This window comes from Haliotis rufescens, unplaced genomic scaffold (assembly GCF_023055435.1).
Source record: "Haliotis rufescens isolate VD_foot unplaced genomic scaffold, xgHalRufe1.0.p SCAF_2, whole genome shotgun sequence".
Taxonomy (NCBI): domain Eukaryota; kingdom Metazoa; phylum Mollusca; class Gastropoda; order Lepetellida; family Haliotidae; genus Haliotis; species Haliotis rufescens.
Genome location: NW_025963890.1, coordinates 1,376,132 through 1,402,105, shown reverse-complemented (window position 1 = coordinate 1,402,105; position 25,974 = coordinate 1,376,132). Strand labels below are relative to the sequence as shown.

Sequence of the window (25,974 nt, the reverse complement as noted above, 5' to 3'; positions counted from 1 at the left end):
AACGAAACGAACTGATAAAAAAGAAATTACTATTATCTTGATCAGGGCTATGTTTGTTAACTACATCGGCAGGTAATATCTGAGTGATTGATAAATGTGCTAAATGAATAATGTGCTAAATGAATGCTATACTTGCCCCCGGATATGCATTTCGCAACCCGAGTCGGCAAAGTGCGAGATGTACGTGCGGAAGGCTCGGGGAACATTTTCACGTGCATCACGCACAAGTGTTCTCACAGCTGGTCAGAGAGTTCCTAAATATCTTCCAAAAACCTATCAACCAAACAATGTTTCTCAATCATTTTGGAGACCGTCTCCGTGGTCTAGTGGTAGAGTGTCCGCCCGCAGAGCGGAAGTTTCGGGGTTCGACCCCGGCCGCCTTATACCAAAAGATGGTAAAAGATGGTACTTGTTGTTACCCTGTCTGGCGGTCGGCATTAATAGGCTAGAATAAGGACAAGTCGCATCGGAGTCAGTATACTGTGTCTGAGGGGGTATTCATGTTAAACTGCGGCATGGTATTTCAGTGTGCTAGCACTATATATCGGCACAAGTCTAGTAAGGACTAGTACAAGCAGTCACACGACGGGACGCCCAAACCAATTCACCACACCTTAAACATTTTACGTGCAATGAATGTTGGCCATGCTTCGCGCCTCGGTGTTTAACTGACCATTTAAACAGTTGGATCCTCGTGGTCTTGCCTATACATAATTGAATCTGGTCCCGACACATCATTGGCTGATGTCAATCTGCAACGCCACACGTAGTCAGGTCATGATGATAAGCAGCCAACCAGATCGCCAAGCCTCACCATCCGATCCATATCAGCTGCAGACCGTGAAGATCAAGGGTACGATAGGTCTTCAGCAGCCCATGCTTGCCGTGAAAGGAGACTATGCTTGTCGTAAGAGGCGATTAACGGGATCGGTGGTAAGACTCGCTGACTTGGTTGATACATGTAATCGTCCCAATTGCGTGGGTAGATGCTCAGGATATCAATCACTGGATTGTCTGGTCCAGACTCGATTATTTACAGACCGCCATCATATAGCTGGAATATGGCTGAGTGCAGCGTTAAACAACAAACAAACAAAACCACATCAGCTGCAGCTTTTCTGACCGAGGTGACCACGGGTTTCTTATCACTATGAGACATTGTTACAGACGCATATCCATCGGTGTATAGCTTCATGTCTTACACAAAAAGTGGACGCGAGTGATTTAACAGAGAACATTCTGATGTGGCCCCAGATCAAACAGTGTTATCATGAGTAGACCCATCACTTCAACTAGTCACTGTACACACACCCAGCTGGCCTGTGTAAACTGCAGGGACAATCTTCCTAGCTTCAGTCAATAAATCTCACTTAATCGAGATCGTTACTTCGCCGCATCTGTAATCCACCTGACTGCTGTGGGAAAGGGATATAGACTAAGAATGATCAATGACAAAGTGTTTTAAAAGTCACTCCGACATAAGTGTTTACTGACAGCAGTAAGTTCCACGGGGACATCCTGCGTTATCAATATTGTATTATTAGACAATACAGTAGCCTAGTCAGCTCCGCTTCACCCACACTGGTTTTGCTGTCAGCGAGCGGCTTCCACATAGACGAAACATTTGCGACAACATCGGGAAACACGGGAAATATTACCTTAAAATTTGTTGGTCACGCCCCAAATATATTAAACCTCTTTTTGTTTTACGTGCCCCCGTGGCAATACAAACACGTAACATCTGGAACCCGTGAAGATCCGGGGTAGAATAGGTCTTCAGCAACCCATGCTTGCCGTAAAAGGCGACTATGTATGTCGTAAGAGGCAGCTCAGGGGATCGAGTGGTCAGGCTCGGTAAACCCCATTTCACAACACCTTTAACATTTTAGGTGCAATGAATGTTGGCCATGCTTCGCGCCTCGACCATTTCAACGATTGGATCCTCGTGTTCTTACCTATACATAATTGAATCTTGCCGTAAAAAGGCGACTATGCTTGTCGTAAGAGGCGACTAACGGGCTCGGTGGTCAGGTCCGCTGACTTGGTTGATGCATGTCATCGTATGCCAATTGCGTGGATCGATGCTCATGATGTCAATCACTAGATTGTCTGGCCCAGACTATATCGTTTACAGACGGCCGTCATAAAGCTGGAATATTGCTCATCGCGGCGATAAACAACAAACAAACAAACAAACAAAACAAAACGTAACATTGGGTACTTCATGCAGTTACGTGAAATAATACATCGAGTTTCAGAGTGGACAAAATAGAACTTTAAATGTCAGATATATACTTCAGCATACAGATAATGTAGTGTTCATGTTCGTTAAATGACGAAATGCTAAGTTAAAAAAAACATATCAACATTTTACGAGTAAATCATCAATTTCGTCTTTCTCTTTACATCAAAGCTTTCTTTTTCAAAGATTCATTATAACGTCAAAGTATGTGTTAACATTTAAAACACCTTGTACAACAACAATTACTCCCTCACGACTATAGCATCACAGACAGTTAATCCTCACGTTTGGTGTCAAAATTTAAATCAAAGCATGTACAATTAAATTTTTCTTTGGCGTTATGTTACGTTTGACAGATTTATGAAACATCTGAATATGAAGCAATAGTTTATTTAAGAAAATACTCTTCATAAATTTACTAGCATCTGTATTGAAACGTGGCATGAAGTATGCGATCAATGTCCTATCATCTCTACCGAAACGTTGCAGTAAGTGCGTGATCAATGTATCAGCATCTGAACCTAAACGTTGCATTAAGTGCGTGATCAATGGCATTAAGTGCGTGATCAATGTACTAGCTTTTGTACCGAAGAGTGTCATTTAGTGCGTGATCAATGTACTAGCATCTGTACCAAAGAGTGTCATTTAGTGCGTGATCAATGGCTTTAAGTGCGTGATCAATAAACAGCATCTGAACCTAAACGTGGCATTAAGTGCGTGATCAATGTACTAGCATCTGTACCAAAGAGTGTCATTTAGTGCGTGATCAATGGCTTTAAGTGCGTGATCAATAAACAGCATCTGAACCTAAACATGGCATTAAGTGCGTGATCAGTGTACAAGCATCTGAACCTAAACGAGGATTTAAGTGCGTGATCAATGTACTAGCATCTGTATCGAAACGTGGCATTAAGTGCGTGATCAGTGTACTAGCATTTGTACGAAAACGTGGCAATATGTACGTGATTAATGTACTAGCATTTGTACCGAAACTTAGCAATAAGTACGTGATTAATGGACTAGCATCTGTATCGAAACGTGGCATTAAGTGCGTGATCAATGTACTAGCATCTGAACCTGTATGTGGCATTAAGTGCGTGATCGGAGTACCAGCATCTGAACCTAAACGTGGCAATAAGTGTGTGATCAATGTACTAGCATCTGAACCTGTATGTGGCATTAAGTGCGTGATCGGAGTACCAGCATCTGAACCTAAACTTGGCAATAAGTGTGTGATCAATGTACTAGCTTCTGAATCTAAACGTGGCAATAAGTCCGTGATTAATGGGCTAGCATCTGTATCGAAACGTGGTATTGGCAGAGTAAAGAAGTTGGAATTCATGTCAATGTTGTATGTTACCTGTATGTAAGTGTTTATTTGATAATATTTTGTACAGCCATGTTGTATAAACTGATGGAATCACAGTCTATAGTTATATTATAGCCAGGGAATAAAAACAAGTTCTCCAACAGTAAGTTATACCCTCCACTCAATAGTTACAATACAAATACTAACCACCTTCAAGCTACAAATCAATACAATATGCCACCCATCTAGTAGTTACAAAGCAAATGTTTATACCAAGTCTTTGAAAGACATTTAGAAGTGATTCACATTAGGAAGAGAATTTATGGATGTCAACTTCTTTATTATGAGGAACACAACGTTTCGGAGTATATACTTACAACTTCCTCATCAGCCTTGACCTTTCTATGCCACCATTATCCTAGATTTCATATTTAACACGTCAGCCTTGTACTTCCAATGCCACCATTATCCTAGATTTCATATTTAACACGTCAGCCTTGTACTTCCAATGCCACCATTATCCTAGATTTCATATTTAACACGTCAGCCTTGTACTTCCAATGACACCATTATCCTAGATTTCATATTTAACACGTCAGCCTTGTACTTGAAATGCCAACATTTTCTTAGATTTCATATTTAACACGTCAGCCTTGTCCTTCCAATGCCACCTTTATCCTAGATTTCATATTTAACACGTCAGCCTTGTACTTCCAATGCCACCATTATCCTAGATTTCATATTTAACACGTCAGCCTTGTACTTCCAATGCCACCATTATCCTAGATTTCATATTTAACACGTCAGCCTTGTACTTGAAATGCCAACATTATCTTAGATTTCATATTTAACACGTCAGCCTTGTCCTTCCAATGCCACCTTTATCCTAGATTTCATATTTAACACGTCAGCCTTGTACTTCCAATGCCAACATTACCCTAGATTTCACATTTAACACGTCAGCCTCTAATCAAATGCCGCCATTATCCTAGATTTCATATTTAACACGTCAGCCTTGTCCTTCAAATGCCAACATTATCCTAGATTTCACAATTAACACGTCAGCCTCTAATCCAATGCCGCCATTATCCTAGATTTCATATTTAACACGTCAGCCTTGTCCTTCAAATGCCAACATTATCCTAGATTTCCGTTTGACACGTCAGCCTTGACCTTCCTATGCCACCACTATCCTAGATTTTATATTTTACACGTCAGCCTTGTCCTTCCAATGCCACTATTATCCTAGATTTTCACATTTAACACGTCAGCCTCTAATCATATGCTACAATTATCCTAGATTTAATATTAACACGTCAGCCTTTCCTTTCTATGCCACCATTATCCTAGATTTTATATTTAACACGTCAGCCTTGACCTTCCAATGCCACGATTATGCTAAATAACATATTTAACACGTCAGCCTTGACCTTGCTATGCCACCATTATCCTAGATTTTATATTTAACACGTCAGCCTTGACCATCCAATGCCACCATTATGCTAAATAACATATTTAACACGTAAGCCTCCACCGTCCAGTGCCACCATTATCCTAGATTTCATATTTGTCACGTCATCCTTGACCTTTCTATGCCAGGCTTGTACCTTCTTTACTATATTATATTTCTAACCTGTCGACCAATATGATCATCACTATGAAACTTCTTACCGCTGGAAATATCATAGTTTAAACGGTTCTGTGTTCAGTTTTAATATGGATATTACATTAATTTTGAATTAAGATGAAGAGATCGAAATACTATGGCATTTATTGAAATTTGATATGTGTGTTTCTTCTGGGGTCCATGTATGAACAACCTGTGAGATTTTACATTAATCCCTCAATCCATTTTATTTCTTTGCACCATGGTAAATATTCTTTATAATGAACTCATAGAACCGTCCATTCACATAACGAAACAGATCCGTCTACAGCACTACAAGACGAAGCTATCTGTAAGTTATTGGAGACCCACTTTAGGATGACCTTGACTACCTACTGTCATCAACTTCGATCTGAGAAATCACAGCAGGGACACGGGAACAGTAAATGGGTGATGAGTAGTTTGGTCTCTAGTGGTATTTGAGAAGCAGTTGAGCTCACGCTCTCTTTTGTGCCTTCTTGTTTTAGAGTGAATGGTTGTCTCTAGCAATCGATATATATATGAAATAAGGGTGAACATAACCCGAGCAGGATAAAAGTAGGAGTTATACGTTATCAACAAAATATGCGCAGTGCAGATTAATATAATAAAAGTACACTGTCAAAATACCATTACAAATCGGCAGTGAAATTTGAACGGTGATTTCTTTACAATGTTGTAATTTTTGTATTCATTAAATATTTAAATGCAGACAGAGATGGTATCCATTATGCGATTAAGTGGAATCGTAAAAGATCACAGATCTTATTGCCATGGGTACTATTTCAGGAAGGGACGAACACTAGTCATTTTCTTATTATATCCTGGCTGGAGTTAGTTAAGATAAGAGATATGAGAACTGTTCTGCACTTGCGCGTGCGTGTGCGTGTGCGTGTGCGTGTGAGTCTACGTGGGTCTACGTTTGTTTATTTTCCAACGTCTGAAACAGAACTTCCGATCCCGTTAGTCGCCTCCTACGACAAGCATAGTCGCCTTTTACGGCAAGCATGGGTTGCTGAAGACCTATTCTACCCCGGATCTTCACGGGTCGCATATCATCGTATCTTGATTGCGTGGCTCATGATGTCAACTACTGGAATGTCTGTTTCAAGACTCGTCATATACCTGGAACGCGGCGTTAAACTACAAAGAAAAGTTATAACTTGTAGTAGGATCACTCGGAGGAACATGGGGTTTTACGCGTCCCACGTTTATGTTTCATACCCCGAGCCGAGCCCTCATGGTATAAAACCTAACGAGGGACACATAAAACCCCATGTACCCCGAGTGATCCTGCTACAACGAATTTATCTTACCGACACGATTTAATGAGACATTGATATCAATTAACACAAATTTAAAATTGATAGAAAACAGCTGTTAACTTGAGCTACATCACGTGACTTCCATTGACTCGGAAAAAGCGTGTGGCGTTTTTCTTTGAAGCAGGGTATGAGGGATATATTCTGTCTCTCAGAAATCCACATGCAGCCTGTATTACTCGTGGCGGGGTATAAAAGATTTATTCCTGCGCTGTGAAATTTATTACCCCCCAAGGCGGGCTACACAGTATGGTATCAAGATCACGTAAACCAATCAGATCGCATCATTCTGACATGGAGGTATGAAAAAATGTTATAATGTGACGTTCCTATCAATGACAGGTCTTCGTATGGTCGATCATTACAAGACCAATGGGATCTAATATTCCGAATTAAGCATGATCAGTTTTTTTCTTGTTGATATTACAATCCACAATGCTAACATGAAGGATGTAAAATAAATGTGATATGGATTAACACTTATAACACAACCGTTGTAGCAAGCTACGTGCACAGGATTTCATTACTAGCAAATGTCCCGGGGACTTGGTTGATAGCGTCCTAGACACAGACGGCGTGGGTCGTTACTAATAATATCAATCACTGGATTGTCTGGTTCAGAGTCATTTAGTTACAGGCCACTGGCACGTAGCTGGAAAATATTGCTGAGTGAAAACAAATTATATTCCCACTTGCTTGACGCTCATCCCAGATGTTTTTAGATTTACTTCAAAAACCACTATTCACCGTAGAAAAAGTTGTTTTACATAATATTTCTAATATAGCAGTCATTTTTTTGTGAGTGACGGGCGCTACCGGTGGGGCAGGACATGTTTAGTCTTTTCGCGAGCACCTGGTGTCATCACTGATTTTCAGTGATCCATTCATACAATTTTTATCCGCTATTTTGTCTTTTTCGCCCAATAGAAATTCTACTGTTTCGGTGGATAATCGGGACGGGTTACTCCCTGGCGTTGACGTTCTATAGTCAAGGGATCTTCGCGTGGCTCATCCACAAAACCAGGGAAAATGGCCTCATATTATGATTACTTTCTATCTGGAAACGTTTCAAAGAGGCCTTGTTGTTGACTTAAGCTATTAGAAAAGGGGATACATTACGAAATACCACAACACATGTCACGTATGTATGTGCAGGAAACAAACCATCTTGTCAAAATATTTTACACAGCAGTAAACTATTATCGAAAGTATACTCATAACTCATACCAGTTGTTGAGGAACGTGCCATTCCCTTCAAACAGATGGCGCATTAACGTGCCATGACTGTTTCACACATTAACTTTAAAATTAAGTGAAGGTCACTGTTGTTAGTTCCAATACTACGTGTGACTAGATAACAGTAATTCTATCCCCTTGGCTTCTGTAGTGACAGCACAGACAATAACGTGGTCACGCACTGCACACATCCCCAGTCCCCAACCACAGCTTCAGAGAAAGGGTGTTCATAGTTTGTCCATGCGCCAATCACAAATGTCATTAACACGCTTTTGCTTGGAATGGGATTACCCTACAGAATTTTGAGATGATGATTAAGTGCTCTCTAACGATTATTTAGAAATAAATCAAATTTGTTTTTCTGTGGTATTGAACTAACTGGGATATTTTATGGAGAACACCAGTACACAGCATGATTTTCTTCGCGTTTTCAGCAAAGAATGTAAACCCTTGTTATTATAAAACATAAAACACAGGTCTTGACGCTTGTACGTGTTTTTGACTGGTGCCACCGGTGGGGCAGAATACGCTCAAATTATCGCAAACACCTGGTATCATCACTATCACATGATTATAACATATCGTCGGAATCATTCAATGGATTCTTCTTTGACTTGAGATTTCTGATGATTATGTAAATGTTTTGTCGCTTGTATTAACTTATATTTGTGAAGATACAAAGCATCATTCAAATAAATAAAAGCATTGTATGATTCCGACTATATTATTAGCATGCGTTTCTGAATCACTATAAAATAGTGATGATACCAGGTGTTCGCGAAAAGCTGAGCGTATCCTGCCCCACCGGTGGCACCCGTCACAAACATACAGTCAAGCTTTAACAATATCACTCTTCCATAATGACCTTAAATACCAGTGCATAAGTCCAGACAACGAGTAGCACGAGTATTTGTTGACTCAAACTCTCGGACAAATGTTAATGGATCATCTACTCAAAGCAACACTACTGGCAAGTGTAGCCTAACTGTCCTCCCTCTATCTCCAACTGTGCTGATGACGGATGGTATTAAAAGCCGACCTTCGGATGTCACCGATCAGAGTTGGAAAGGAAGAAAAACACTCACACTTTCCTCCCTTCCTACGGAGATCGAAAGAAAGGAATCCATTTACTCTCCTTCAGCACGTGCTAATGGCGCTGAACTTACTTCCGGGTTCCAGTGGCCATCTACAAAAACCATTCTTGACTGAACATGTCTCGAACCCGGATGATGGTGTGCAGAGAGCTTGATTAAAGATAACGGGCAGCTGGAAAAGTTGAAAAGAGGATGAATTGGGTTTATTCACAATTGTCAATACTTTGGTATGAAAGGTAATAATTTACGGGGAACCGAAATTTGGAAAACTTTACCAACTGTTTGTAAATGTTAGTTGTTAACTGATCTGGAGTTTGCAGCCCCAGTCTAGCCATACCATGATACTGAATGTCATACGATGACGTGGAATATAGCTATACTGGTGAAGGCATGCGTCACAGTCAGCCATCGGACCTTTCAAAGCCACGCATAAAATGAACAATTCGTGAAAAACATATGTCTACAAATAGCTATAATACGCCCCTTGAGAATGTCAAAATATAGTTGTCCGTGGTTCATTCCCAAAATGGTAAAGTATAAAATGAGATATGTTTGTAGAGTGAGAAAAATATTGGCACGTGGGCCCACGTTAATTGTGCAGGGACAACACTCAGCGAATTAAGTGAAAATGGCACGATCGACCGGCTAGAACGTGATAGTTCCACACCTGTCTTTACAGACTCGGCTGAGCCAATCAAAATACTGTGAGGAAACCGCCCGCCCGCCACCCACGGCTGGATTCATTAAAGAGCCAATCTCCCTCCCCCACTGTCCTTTGCTCCACCCCTCCTCCCGCATTCCCGCCCCCTCATTCTTCCCTCCCCCACCCACTCTGCCCTTTACGTCAGTGTTGATACATTCAAAGCCTACTCCTGCAGTCGTGTTTGTCAGAACGTCCAAGTGAAGTCCACCGACAATGCCTTACCTATGACCTGGAGAGACTGCGTCTTACCTCACATCTCCTCTACTTTCAGAAGCAGCATGAAACAGTCTGGTGCCGCCCTCAGCGCTCTGCTGCCCCTCGTTGTATTGTTGTCACACACAGGTAGGTCGCTACGCTACTCCTGAAACAATTAATAACTCTTAGGGGTATTATCCCGGAACCTTCCGGAAACTTCGTTGGTAGTTTCTGATTGATGATGACGCATCGTATGAAGTCTATGTTTATTGTTCATGAAGTTGTCCACTGTGCGTAGTTATGTTACTCAGATTATTGTCAACTTCTGGTAACTGTTATATGTATAGTGACATTCGTTACTTATTATATATTGAAAAATTCAATGTTGTACAGTCTACTGTTAATTTTAACGCGCCACAGAATATGTGCGTGTTTCACTCTATGTGCACTTATTCGAAAGATCCATTCCTGCTTTTGACAGAGTCCCGTTCAAACAGAAGTTTATTCCTGTTACTTATTGTTGAACTACATTACATCGAATCTTGTGATTTTCGAAACAAACAGTTGTGTATCTCGTCAACGAAACTTTCTAAACGAAACCATTTTAACATATTCCAACAACCTCAATACACGTGTAGGCGACACTTGTGGTGAAGCTCCTTACCATCCAGAAATGAATACTACAAGGAATACCAATGATTCAATGATTCCTAATTGAATTACGCCTGACACATGTTTTTTTGATATTTTTCAAAAATGCGGCTATTAAAACAAGATGATAGCATACGGTATTGTTTAAGCTAATGTGTGTTCACGAACAGAAATGTGCATGCTATTTATTTGTCTATCGACTAGCAGATATATGAGTAAATTTTGCGCATTCGAACTCCTCGCTGGGTTAAAAACGAGTCGACAATTGCATATCGTATGCCTGTATGGATTGCATGTCGTTGTTTCTGAATACGTTGGCGAGTCGTACTCAACCAAGCGAACATAATACTCATATATTTTTTATCAAGCTTTTTTTTATACATGCAATGGTTATAATGAACCCATAAAAGATCAAGCCTTCAAATAATTCAGTATGTAATTCAATCAAAATGAACAAATTCCGTCTTTTAAACTATTGACGCAATGCACAGCAAAGAAAAAAGGTTTAATGAAACATTTCCTGCTCATATATTCTCGCAAAATCAAAAGTATTCTTGACCACAAAAGTATAGACCTCCATCCTCCAGATGACATGATTCAATATGCTTATAGCCACTACAGCGTCCACTAGATCCAAAACACTCTGGTGCCAATTGACTCCTAATTAATGCTCTCTGTTGAATTCTTATTTGCTTGCATTTTTTTTTAATTTTCATAAGATCGAGTCAAATGCATTCGTTTAGACAAAAGGTGGAAAAACACTGTAGCAACCAGGGGGCAATCTACATAGGTCAGAGGAAGACTGTAATTAAGTATTTTGTGTGAATGCTTCTGTCAGGATTGATTTGCCCTGCCGGATTAAGACTGATTAGAAATGGCTTCCGCTTCGTGGAATTATCCATTGACTACCATGACCACAGGTAGCGTGTTGCTTGCATCTCGCCACAGCGGAAGAATGCTACAAGCGAGCACACACGACGTTGATATGGCGCTCTATTGATTGCTAGAACCCATGTGGCTGGCTAGGGTTTGTTAAATAGATTGCTGTTTGACTGCGACAATCTTATACACGTTCTCTTTAACAAGTTGCATAAAGTTGTTTGTTGTATTTCACGTGTATGTCAATAGCATTTTGAGTATTAAAATAGTCCTACCAAGCAATAGACCGCATTCCAAACAGTATACCCGACACCAAATATCATACCGTAGGCCATTACCATTATCAAGAAACAACATGTGGAATATCATATATTTAGCAGCATACACAAGAAGCATATTATATGTCAAGCATTATACACTTAGCCAAAATACCATAAGTCAAGCAGCAACAACTATACCAAGCAACAAATAATGTCAAGCATCACACTCGTCAAGCAGCATACCAATGTCAAGAATCATATCATATGTCAAGCAATATACAATGTGCCTAACAACATATCATATGTCCAGCAACATACACTGTGCCATGCAGTATACACTATATCAGACAGCATACCATATGTCAGGCATCATACACTATGTCAAGCATCACACGCTGTGCCAAGAAGCATATCATATGTCAAGCAATAAACACTATGACAAGCAGCAACAACCATACAAAGCAGCATACCACATGTCAATCATCGAACACTATGCAAAACAACATACCATATGTCAAGGATCAAACACTATGCAAAACAACACACCATATGTCAAGCATCGAACACCATGCAAAACAACATACCACATGTCAAGCATCGAACACTATGCAAAACAACATACCACATGTCAAGCATCGAACACTATGCAAAACAACACACCATATGTCAAGCATCGAACACTATGCAAAAAAACATACCATATGTCAAGCATCAAATACTGTGCCAAGCAGTATACCATATGTCAGGCAGCATACACTACGCCAAGCACCATAGAATATGTCAAACATCATACACCATGTCAAGTAGCAATAACATATGTCAAGCATCACACACTTTGCAAAACAGAATACCATATATCAAGAATCATACCATGTGTCAAGCAATATACACTATGACAAGCAGCATACCATATGCCAAGCAGCATACCATATGTCAAGCAGCATACACTATGCCAATCAGCACACGTCAGCGCAGAAACAAACATTGTGCCGAGTAACAAACACAATTCAAAACAACAAACCATAAATCAAACGACAATTTTTTTGTCGAAAGCCCGGAGTCCAGTGATCTACATAATGCCAAACTGGGTACTACTTCACATATGCCTGTTCAGTCCAGTCCGTATTGCCAAATATAGATACAAACCCATCACAAGTTGCAACAGAAACTATTTTACCCGATTTACACTCAGCCTTTATCATTTGATTGGCATTCTAGAAGTTAGCAAATAAGTAAGAAAAACGTACAACTTTATGGATAACAACTTCTGGTTCATTGCATACAGCGACGTTTCGGTGTAGATTCTTACACCGTTATCAAGCTGGAGTGATGACAACCAAGTGATGAAAGTGCAGCCTCATAATGGTGGAAGACTCTTCACTGAAACTTCGCTATATGGAATAAACGAGAAGTTGTTATCTATAAAGTTGTACTTTTTCGTCACTGAGAATATATCCCTTTATAACATACAAAATATGTACTAAAATCGGAGTAGTTTTGTTTTATGTCGGAATCCCCGATTCCCCAATGAGTTCCTTGGTTTGGTTGCACGCTGTAAAACCCAACTCATTTACCGAACAACAGTTCCTGTGCCATATACATACCCGCCAAGGTGACTCTAAGCGTAACCTTAAGATCTTGTGTTGGCCTATCGCTGCTATTATGGAACAACGCTTACATATTTCATGGACCCCGAAGCTTCCGATCTACTCAAAAATTCTTTGCTATTTTCAAATCAAAGTATTTGTAGGTAGACTTGTGCAGCTTGGGGGCTTTCCCCCCAAATAAGACAGTTCCATTCAACCGAATGTATGTTGGAATTGTTACCTTGTTTCATTTTGTCGCTGTGTGTACATCTGACTCTGCACTTCCCAACGCTATGACAGGACATACTGTAAACATGGCGTATCATAGACTAGGGTTAGAGTAGCTTCCCTTTGATAAAGGGCAGTTACTCTAGCGGGTGGACCGGTGGATTGCCGCGTAAAAACAACATGTGATGGCAATTGTACTTATGCCTATATGTAATTGCGCCGCTGTCGATGAAACAGGTTTCAGTTTGAACTATGTTGACGATTGTTACTGACTGACACATCACTGATCTTCTGACGCAATATATATTCATGCGCACACTCTAGGGAAACTTTCAATGTTTAGCTGATGAGAACAGGTTTTTCGACGTTTTTGAATTAGGAATAAACACTATGTATTGAGCTCGCCAAGGCTCGCTAAATATAATGTATATTCGTAATTCAGGATATTTACCATCCCAAAACACACAAGCGTGATGACCTCTATGGGTTTCAATCTTACAGGTTTGTATTTTGTACGTTGTCAGTGAGATTGGTTTGTGTTGCGTCATGTAGCAAATAGTTGAATACCATTGAACGAAACATAATACAATTTATGCATCAGTGAAAACCGCCTGAAACTGTAAATATCAATATCTGAAGTCAATCAGCGGAATGGCATATACCCAGTAACGGACAACAAACCAGACCTACCAATATTGGAATAATGAGATTTAAACTCGCACCAACGCAAAGCCTGTGGCAAAAATGTGTACTTTTTTGTTCATGTGTTTATTTGGAAGGAAGATTGTCACAACGAGAGACGGTGTTAATTTATCTCCCGTCGACACATGTTCAAGTGTTTTTACACCATGGTACAAATTACACAATGTTGAAAAACTGTTCCGAATGCTTGTAGTAATCCTCTTACTTCCAGAAATGCGTCCTGGCTTGACGGTTAGTTCAGATACGTAATAACTCACTTTGCTTTTGATAATTGAATTTATAAAACATAGTTATCTTGACAGCAAAGTTAGGCCTCCAGCCAAGGCTGCTCTCATGCCTAACAACTAACCTCACTCATTGTAGCATCGTCAAGTAGAAAGTAGGAAGAAACTGAATCTGTGAGGTTCTTTCAGATCGTGTGTTCAACAAGCTTAAATACCACGCATGATCCTAGCATGGTAAAGAAAGAGAAAACGAGCTGTCGTTACATCATGTATGCTCCGCCGAGAGTCCTTCTTTCATGCTTTTTCTTTTGCTGAAGAATTTTTGTTTATTACGTGGTTGACGGTTTAAAGAACAAGCTCACACATTCTGCGAACACCTGGTGGATGGGGGCGGACCATGTTGCTAATAATCTCTTTGGAAGTAAAATGTATCCATGTTTAACATATCAACTATTTTTTTTTTTATTTCAAGCTAAACAACAAAAATACATATTCATTTATAGGGTGATTCCGGGTTAGAATCGGTCCCAAAGAACCTGTGCTAGTCGTAACAGGTGTCTTCATGGATCGGGTGTCAGTCGCGGTGTCCTGGCATGTCAAAGTACCCCGACCACGTGGGTCGTTGCCCATAACATGAATCACTGGATTGTCTGGTCCAGACTCGAGTATTTACAGCTCGCCGTCATTTAGCTGTAATATTGTTGATTGCGACGTTGCACAATAAACACATGTAGACACCCACGCACACGCACACGCACACGCACACGCACACAGAGTGCCGTACAGTTCTCATATCTCATATGTTAACCTACTAGCCAGGGTATAATAATAAGAAAATGACTAGTGTTTGTTCTTTCCTGAAATAGTACCCATGACAATAAAATGAATCTGTGATATTTTACGAGACCACGTAATGGAACTTACCATCTCTCTCTCTCTCTCTCTCTCACTCTCACTCTCTCTCTGTCTCTCTCTCTCTCTGTCTCTCTCTCTCTCTCTCTCTCTCTTGATTATGTGACAACACGCTCTGTGGATAGATAAACCACATCACCTTGAAGAATTGGACGTTCATTTCTTCATATGTGATAACCGAATCAAACGCGGAGGTATTGGATCTAAATTGAAAACGTACGTAACCTCCAGTCACAAAGACATCTTGGTGCCGTGTGATGCCTCCAATATACATCAAACAGTAGACTACGGCTATTCAAAGCAAGGAACGTAACGACTACAATACTATAACAACCCTCCTTCCTCTTAAAGCAAGCTCCATCTCAACCCTATTATACAACACAAGAGGACTTATCGCGTTACTCCTGCTCAGTCGTGTTTCAGCGTTTGCCCTGTAGAACATATTATTGTGTCTGCTACAAAACAAGCGATACAGGGAATTGTATGTATCTAAATGTGTAACGTTGTTGACAATGGTGAGCAGGTGCCCCTGGCGGGCGCCCCAAGCGGCCACACTGATGTCATCGTGAGATAGTTAACTGGCATCATACACATGAGGCTGCAGTGCTATAGTAAACTAACAGCCGAGCTTCATCCACACCGATGGCAACATTCTGGCAATCTGGGACCATTAGCTATGACCGACGTGCTTGCCCTGGGCGACAGCGTGTGATCATCATACACTTAACTTCTCCCGCCTACTGGAAGGGGGCAGAATGCCCCTAGATAATCTGTTCCTATATCTGTGTAGGACACACAGAAACAAAGGCGAGTTAAATAGCAGGGCTGCCCACATCATCATACATAACCATCAACATGTAGGCGCGCCGGGCAGACTGGCGACACAAACTGGGCTCAGTCTTTGTATGTCTCTCTGCATGCCACGACAATGCCTAGATCAAGGTTGCAAATCAGATGATAACACCTTGTAAATTGTTTACTTACAAGGATGCATCTGTCCTCTACTAGATTATTGGTGTGAACGTGTAAAGCTGTGAAATGCACTTGTCTTGTTCTAATCTCTGTCCCAGACCATTAAATTGTGGCCATGCATAATCGTGTTATGATGACGCACGTGTAGACGACACAGACCAAGTATCGGCAGATATGGTGATATGAACATTGTGCACATCTGCAGATAGAAGTGACAAAAGCCTTTCCACAATCAGAGTCCATTGTAGGATTCCGACAATAACATTAACCATTTTGCGAACACATGTTTAGCTATCACTATTTGATAGCGATACATTAACACATGCTATAATTTCACCGAAATTGTTCAATATAGATTTCTTAATACTAAAGAGTTTATTCACAAGTTCTAAGGCCACATGCCCATACAACTTAAAGACATGATGTTTGACGTATTAATGAAAATATGTATACATATAACGTACTGAACATTACATGAGAAGCGAAAGTTTAACTTAAGATGTAAATATTCATACAGATGATTGATCGTACGACATAAGATTTACAAAGGTTCTTAAAGATGGATTAATGGAATTATGCACATCAACATAGCGAGTTCGTAATTCTGAATGGGCTTGGAGTTTAGATTTAAGAAATACATTGCTGTGCCATTCTTGAAAGTCACACTCCAGAATCCTTTGTATAAGTGTAAATTGTAACAGTGTTGAATTTCCAACATATCAAAATCCGTATTTGAAATGATGTTCTTGATGTAAGTAGCCCAGCTAATGCGACCAACTACTTCCAGTCCGTACAGCATATATACGTTTGTGTAGGTAATCGATTAGTGTTCATAGCAAGAGTTTTAGTCACGTGACGATATACTGCATATGTCTTCCACATTCACCTGCGGCGTCGTTCCTTCAGTTGTTTTGCAGCTGAAGTAAACGTTCAAAGTATTTAGTTTTGTATCCTTTGTATGTTTTCTGAAATCCTCACAGTTCTGAACCGAAGGTGAAAATTGGTGAAATCTTTTCATCAAACATTTTCGTTGATGTAAACCTCCAGAAAGATGGTGGATTTTGTATATCAGAAGACATATATTTCTTATGAATATGGAATGTGTTTTATAGCTTTTATATATTTATTCTGTTAATCTTTTACACTTTTTATGACATATGAGCTGTAACTGATTCTTTGTTTAGACGTGTCTCCATCGAAAATCAGATACAATGTGACACGATGTGACGTACATATCTGTAAACAGACACCCGGTGTGTTGCGCTATGGTATCCCGACACCCTTCACTGACTATGTATATCTAATTCTTTATCAAATTCCGGAATTCCTTTAGCTTGCTGTTTACGTGTAAATGTCTGCTGTATCCACTACCATGCTACTTGTCAACCACACAACTAAGAGAAGCACTCATTCATAGCTGATCAGTCATAATGCCTTCAGCATTGCTGACGTAGCGGAGTGACCGCTGAAGATGTGTGCAGGTTAACGAGTGAGGAACTGAGATCCCTCTACAGAAGCATCTCGTAACAGGACGCATACATTCTCCTAGTAAATCAATACCAGCACCACTGGTAACACCAGGTAGCACTAGAAATGCCGTTCTTGCTTCAAACTGAATTCTGACCCTACTAGTTGCATTATGGTCTTTACATCACTCTTAATTTCCTCATACTGTAGGGATTCATTGTTAAAATGCCGATAACTTCCGGGAAAAAACATTTACTGCACTTTGGCGTGAAATGTAAGTTTGACGCTACAACGAAGCTCTCCACTTCATGTTTACATTGTCAATCGATACTTAAGTGAAATGCAGATTTACAAGTTTCATTCATGAAGGTTTCATTGAAGAGTCAATCATTCGTTGAACACCTGTCGCTTATTTCTTTTTCTGTGGAGAGTTACGTCTTCCGATCATGGCCATGTTATTCTACCAGAGTCCACAGAGTTTCTTTCGAATAAATATAGTTGAATGTCCTTATCCCAAAGACTGTAAAGTCAACCTATACACTTAGCTCAGGAGTACCTAAGAGTGTTGTTTTCAAAATACAAATCATTTCGATATAATCATTAACATAAATATATGCTCGTCGTCTGACTAATTTATCCTGATAATGCCACGAAGGACTATTGTGGACCATTGCAACAGGACGGTTTTTGAAATGACTAAGAACAGTGTTCCTCTGAATACATAGGTGGGACATACAATGGTTGTTCAGCTCACCTCGACTTACAAACAGCCCGTCTTCTGTGTGGCTGTAACATGTGACTCGAATCTTATACTGGTGCTGTGTTCGCATTGTCCAGTATATGTAGCAAAATGACTGTAGCATTTATTATTTCTTTAATTTAGATAGTTGGATCTAAAGTAACATCCTTATATACAGCAGTAAATGTAATCTATCAGGTTACACGTTTTTATTAATAATCACAACTAAATATTTGTTGATGTATCAATCTTATCAGATTTCTCAACATTGAAACAATGGTGAGAATGATAAGCAAAATAAAACCTTTCCAAGTGAGCTACAGAACATTGTTTATGTCTATTTCGTATATTGACTGTATGTGCATTGTGTTTCAGGTCTTTCCTTCGCCAGGTCTCTCTCCCTAGATGATACTTACTGGGTAGATAATGTCGACAAACGAAACTGTAAGTATTTGATCTTCAAACATGACAATTGTTTGTGTTCTGAGTATTAAAAAGTAGAAAAATGAAAAACAGTCCACTAGGCTGAAAATAATCGCATTGAAGTTATGATTAAAAGACGTTTTCTCCATTTTTTAAATAAATTGTACATATTTAAATTATTAAAAAAATTTAAGTAATGGTTCCAGGCAGTGACAAAATAACCACAACGCGCTAGGGATGTCATAAACCACTAATATACATTCTCCAGGGTAATGCTTTTGGCATTTAAGTTCAGCGTAACACAAAGTAAGCTCATCAACATGACAATTTTCTAAGCTGCCTTCTTAAACATCTATATGGTAAAACATTCAAACTTCATAAAATCAGTATCACCTAGACTTCAGTGGCCTTTCGTCCACAGCGCCAAGATGCCCCTACTGTTCACCTAACGTCTTTAATAATACGTTAACATCACACGGTTTTCCATGATACCCAATGCAGTGATTAATATGACCATACAACAGTTATTAATCAATGGACTTACAGCTGGGCATTGTGGATTCGCATGCACACCTACCAAGGTATGTTCTGTACATATTAATATAGTGTCCTCATTGGTGGACGTACTTATGATCCTTACATTCTCTCAATAGCAGATTAAACTAGTTTTCCCTACATATACAAATACTAGCTTTAATCCAGTATGACAGCTCTCTGGCGCCGTGTAAGTGTTGGTGTCCTTGTAGGCCATAAAAACAGTTGTAAGCCCAATAGTATCCCAATCCACTTCCTCCAGTGAAGGAGTGTACACAGGTGGTACATGCGACCAAACAACTAATTATTATAGTATCCTTGTAAGAACTCTCTTGTGAACAGCATGACATGGAAGATTCTTGGCTAATTAATTTGCAAGAAAAGGTCGTGGCAAAGAAGCAGAAAATAAAGGGTTTATTTCACACGCCCTTCAGTGCGTTCAGTGGAAACGGCTCAAAATGTCAACGATTGCCTTTCCGTTTGTATTTACACCCTTTATTATTTTCTCTAATATTTGCAGGCGAAATGACATATTCAATCAAACAGCCCCAGTGCATATCCTAATATCCTTATGCCTTCTCGGCTTTAAGCACACTGAAGCCATCTAGGTGGACTCTACACTGTTTCCTTTAAATATATAAGTCAAACCTATTCCTTCCAGTAGTATGTGTTATCCAACTCGCAAATGAATTCAAAAAGTCAACGCTGGAGACTATGAGCTGAGTCTGATTCCATGGGGAATAAAAGGCAAAGTCTCACTGAAAACCAGCGGCGAAAACCTCAGAAAGGTCCACTGAAACAATGATTCATGCATATTCATATTCTTTTTATTTTAAGAATTTGGAAAATGCGAACCTTAAAAAATGAACATGACTTACATTACGTGATTTAAAACATAAAAAATATATTTCCAATCTAAATATTGTCTTTAATTGATTATCACAAGGCCATTACTGCATGAGAATTTGTCTAGTTTTCCGCTCATACCAAAACACTCTTAAATTATATACATTGTATATGTTGGAATGGGATTGATAACGTGGTCAAATGGAGCTACATGTATGTACACATGAAAGTTACAAAACCCTTTCTATATCATCAAAAATAGCATCTGAAGGGAGAGTCCATTGTACGTCTCCGAGTATATCATGAGCATGTGTTTCTGACTCACTATCAATTAGTGGTGATACCAGGTGTTCGCGAAACGGCGAGCTCCCGTCACAAACACATGCAGAGGCAAGACAATCGTACACCTGAACATATGTTGAAAATAAAAAAAGGTAATTGCATGAGACATCATTTTTGTCTCTGATGCGTCAGATTTCCAAATGTCAACCATAAAACCTTTGAAAAGCTTTTCATCACTGATTTTCCGTGGTCCATTTATTTTACAGCTATTGTGCCCTTTGCACCAAATTTTGTTTTGGATAATCTAGAATGGTTATCCTCTTGGATTGACAATTTATATTTACTAAGGCCTGTAACCCTGATCAAACAACGTCTAAGCTGAGCTCTTAGCTTTCGTAGAGAGAGCATGCTTGATTGTACCTCAAGAGTTGCGAAATGTCGACACCAAAGCCTGGATCTGACGGAAATATTGCACGACACCAGGGGCTGGATCTGATGGAAATATTGCACGACATCAAAGGCTGGATCTGATGGAAATATTGCACGACACCAAAGGCTGGATCTGATGGAAATATTGCACGACATCAAAGGCTGGATCTGATGGAAATATTGCACGACACCAAAGGCTGGATCTGATGGAAATATTGCACGACACCAAAGGCTGGATCTGATGGAAATATTGCACGACACCAAAGGCTGGATCTGATGGAAATATTGCACGACACCAAAGGCTGGATCTGATGGAAATATTGCACGACACCAAAGGCTGGATCTGATGGAAATATTGCACGACATCAAAGGCTGGATCTGATGGAAATATTGCACGACACCAAAGGCTGGATCTGATGGAAATATTGCACGACACCAAAGGCTGGATCTGATGGAAATATTGCACGACACCAAAGGCTGGATCTGATGGAAATATTGCACGACATCAAAGGCTGGATCTGATGGAAATATTGCACGACACCAAAGGCTGGATCTGATGGAAATATTGCACGACACCAAAGGCTGGATCTGATGGAAATATTGCACGACACCAAAGGCTGGATCTGATGGAAATATTGCACGACACCAAAGGCTGGATCTGATGGAAATATTGCACGACACCAAAGGCTGGATCTGATGGAAATATTGCACGACATCAAAGGCTGGATCTGATGGAAATATTGCACGACACCAAAGGCTGGATCTGATGGAAATATTGCACGACACCAAAGGCTGGATCTGATGGAAATATTGCACGACACCAAAGGCTGGATCTGATGGAAATATTGCACGACATCAAAGGCTGGATCTGATGGAAATATTGCACGACACCAAAGGCTGGATCTGATGGAAATATTGCACGACACCAAAGGCTGGATCTGATGGAAATATTGCACGACACCAAAGGCTGGATCTGATGGAAATATTGCACGACACCAAAGGCTGGATCTGATGGAAATATTGCACGACATCAAAGGCTGGATCTGATGGAAATATTGCACGACATCAAAGGAAAGTTGAAGTCACCCCTCTTGTAATACAGTTTTGTGAATAATTTGTTTCCCTCAGCTTCTTTATGCATATACCTAAGTAGGAAACAGATGAGTCGGTTTCACCGGTCCTTTTTTTTCGAGGTTTTTTTCAGGTGGTTAAATGAGTGGAAGGAAACTGGCTATTGGGCAATTGTGAAGGATATCAAATTCGACTCGTTTGCATAAAAAAACAGTTCAGCAAGGAGAGGAGGACAATGGGTGCCCATAGATATTTCTACTTCTTGAATTAATGTCCTATTCTCATGTCAAGGAGATATTATCTATAGAGAAGTCCAGCTTTTCACGTATTATTTCTCAGTAAACTTCAGATGACATTTGCTTTTATATTTGACAAATTGTCCTGAACAGAGATACAACTACATCCATGGGCACGTCATTTGGGGACAAATTGTCCTGAACAGAGATACAACTACATCCATGGGCACGTCATTTGACGACAAATTGTCCTGAACAGAGATACGACGACATCCATGGGCACGTCATTTGGTGACAAATTGTCCTGAACAGAGATACGACGACATCCAGGGGCGCGTCATTTGGTGACAAATTGTCCTGAACAGAGATACGACGACATCCATGGGCACGTCATTTGGGGACAAATTGTCCTGAACAGAGATACGATGACATCCATGGGCACGTCATTTGGCGACAAATTGTCCTGAACAGAGATACGACGACATCCAGGGGCACGTCATTTGGCGACAAATTGTCCTGAACAGAGATACGACGACATCCATGGGCACGTCATTTGGGGACAAATTGTCCTGAACAGAGATACGACGACATCCATGGGCACGTCATTTGGCGACAAATTGTCCTGAACAGAGATACGACGACATCCATGGGCACGTCATTTGAACAGAGATACGACGACATCCATGGGCACGTCATTTGGGGACAAATTGTCCTGAACAGAAATACAACTACATCCATGGGCACGTCATTTGGGGACAAATTGTCCTGAACAGAGATACAACTACATCCATGGGCACGTCATTTGGTAACAAATTGTCCTGAACAGAGATACAACTACATCCACGGGCACGTCATTTGGTGACACATTGTCCTGAACAGAGATACGACGACATCCATGGGCACGTCATTTGGGGACAAATTGTCCTGAACAGAGATACGACGACATCCATGGGCACGTCATTTGGTGACAAATTGTCCTGAACAGAGATACGACGACAACCAGGGGCACGTCATTTGGTGACAAATTGTCCTGAACAAAGCTACGACGACATCCATGGGCACGTCATTTGGCGACAAATTGTCCTGAACAGAGATACGACGACATCCATGGGCACGTCATTTGGGGACAAATTGTCCTGAACAAGGATACGACGACATCCAGGGGCACGTCATTTGGCGACAAATTGTCCTGAACAGAGATACGACGACATCCAGGGGCACGTCATTTGGTGACAAATTGTCCTGAACAGAGATACGACGACATCCAGGGGCACGTCATTTGGTGACAAATTGTCCTGAACAGAGATACGACGACATCCAGGGGCACGTCATTTGGGGACAAATTGTCCTGAACAGAGATACGACGACATCCAGGGGCGCGTCATTTGGGGACAAATTGTCCTGAACAGAGATACGACGACATCCATGGGCACGTCATTTGGTGACAAATTGTCCTGAACAGAGATACGACGACATCCAGGGGCGCGTCATTTGGTGACAAATTGTCCTGAACAGAGATACGACGACATCCATGGGCACGTCATTTGGGGACAAATTGTCCTGAACAGAGATACGACGACATCCATGGGCACGTCATTTGGCGACAAATTGTCCTGAACAGAGATACGACGACATCCAGGGGCACGTCATTTGGCGACAAATTGTCCTGAACAGAGATACGACGACATCCATGGGCACGTCATTTGGGGACAAATTGTCCTGAACAGAGATACGACGACATCCATGGGCACGTCATTTGGCGACAAATTGTCCTGAACAGAGATACGACGACATCCATGGGCACGTCATTTGAACAGAGATACGACGACATCCATGGGCACGTCATTTGGGGACAAATTGTCCTGAACAGAAATACAACTACATCCATGGGCACGTCATTTGGGGACAAATTGTCCTGAACAGAGATACAACTACATCCATGGGCACGTCATTTGGTAACAAATTGTCCTGAACAGAGATACAACTACATCCACGGGCACGTCATTTGGTGACACATTGTCCTGAACAGAGATACGACGACATCCATGGGCACGTCATTTGGGGACAAATTGTCCTGAACAGAGATACGACGACATCCATGGGCACGTCATTTGGTGACAAATTGTCCTGAACAGAGATACGACGACAACCAGGGGCACGTCATTTGGTGACAAATTGTCCTGAACAAAGCTACGACGACATCCAGGGGCACGTCATTTGGCGACAAATTGTCCTGAACAGAGATACGACGACATCCATGGGCACGTCATTTGGGGACAAATTGTCCTGAACAAGGATACGACGACATCCAGGGGCACGTCATTTGGCGACAAATTGTCCTGAACAGAGATACGACGACATCCAGGGGCACGTCATTTGGTGACAAATTGTCCTGAACAGAGATACGACGACATCCAGGGGCACGTCATTTGGTGACAAATTGTCCTGAACAGAGATACGACGACATCCAGGGGCACGTCATTTGGGGACAAATTGTCCTGAACAGAGATACGACGACATCCAGGGGCGCGTCATTTGGGGACAAATTGTCCTGAACAGAGATACGACGACATCCATGGGCACGTCATTTGGCGACAAATTGTCCTGAACAGAGATACGACGACATCCATGGGCACGTCATTTGGTGACAAATTGTCCTGAACAGAGATACGACGACATCCAGGGGCACGTCATTTGGTGACAAATGCTCCATGGACTTGGTTCCTTTCTGAGATTGCAAAAAGGTTTTGAGAACCCACATGATATTAGTTCCAACTGTCTTAAACACTTTCTGTGAATATAAAGAAATCCCTTTCGTGATTGTATTTGAGGAGGATGGTTAATCTTGGAGACAGGGATGTGGTGGTACATTTGCTGGACCCAGCAATATCACTCTCTGTGTACGGATCGTTATGGAATTTTGGAATCCACTTCAAAAGAGGAATGAACATATCTTCAGGTTTAAAAGTCAAGCCAAACGTCGATGGTACTTAAGCGTGGTTTATGGCAGGTTTCTAACATGCTGGCCATATATAAGACAGATTTTACATGTCACTTAGTGATGCTTGCATATAGTGGTTATGCTTTTTAGACCTTGTCAGTGGGAACAAACGGGTAGGTTAGCCAGACTTTAGATGACCGCTACCTGGGACAGAATTGGTTTATTCCAATTCTGTTTCCTCTTTTTCAGTTTTTTTTGTCATACTGCAATGACATCCTCACGCACTGACTTAACCCACTCTGAAAGTCGTTCAAGAGGTTCAGGGGACACAGGTGGCCCAGTCGTCTAAGGCGCCGCGATTCGCTGTGCAGTTACGTCCCTTGGGCACGCCAGAAACCTATGATCGTGGATTCGAATCCGGCTCGCCCCGATTATGTTTCTAGGTTTGTCAGCACCATACCCATGCTCGTGGGTTTCACCGAAGCGCTAAACGTCTGAGACCTGCATCACTTCGGGCTTTCCTCCCACATGAAGCTGACACGCCGTGATATAACTGGAATACTGTTAAAAGCGGCGTTAAGCCCAACTCACTCACTCACTCAAGAGGTTCATCTCTTTAGGTCAATTTTATGTCATGTTATGTCATGCTCCGACAGCATCCATAATGATTGTGAAGTTGTGATCCCAATTGGTAACAGGCTGCTCATGATATTTTGGGGCAATATTTGAATAACGGACGAGGGTTGTTATAGTCAACAGCAGAGAAGTCGTCTATGATTATATGAACAACAGGTTGGTAGCTGTATGGTAAGTGTTAACCATCAAAGGTAGCGGGATTTACACCAT

The 25,974-nt window shown here is 40.9% G+C and overlaps 1 protein-coding gene across 2 annotated transcripts in view; it reads left to right on the top strand.

Annotated features, from left to right (window-relative positions):
* Nucleotides 1-25,974, top strand: part of LOC124115600 — a 98,638-nt gene that overhangs the window by 53,969 nt on the left and 18,695 nt on the right. The window contains exons 2-3 of one of the 2 annotated variants that reach the window (XM_046476657.2): nucleotides 9,823-9,893; nucleotides 18,742-18,810. In XM_046476657.2, coding sequence (XP_046332613.1) covers nucleotides 9,830-9,893; nucleotides 18,742-18,810 — 133 coding nt within the window. In that variant the 5' untranslated portion in view covers nucleotides 9,823-9,829. Of the gene's footprint in view, nucleotides 1-9,717; nucleotides 9,894-18,741; nucleotides 18,811-25,974 lie in introns of those variants that run through there. The other variant, XM_046476656.2, reaches the window with a different exon arrangement.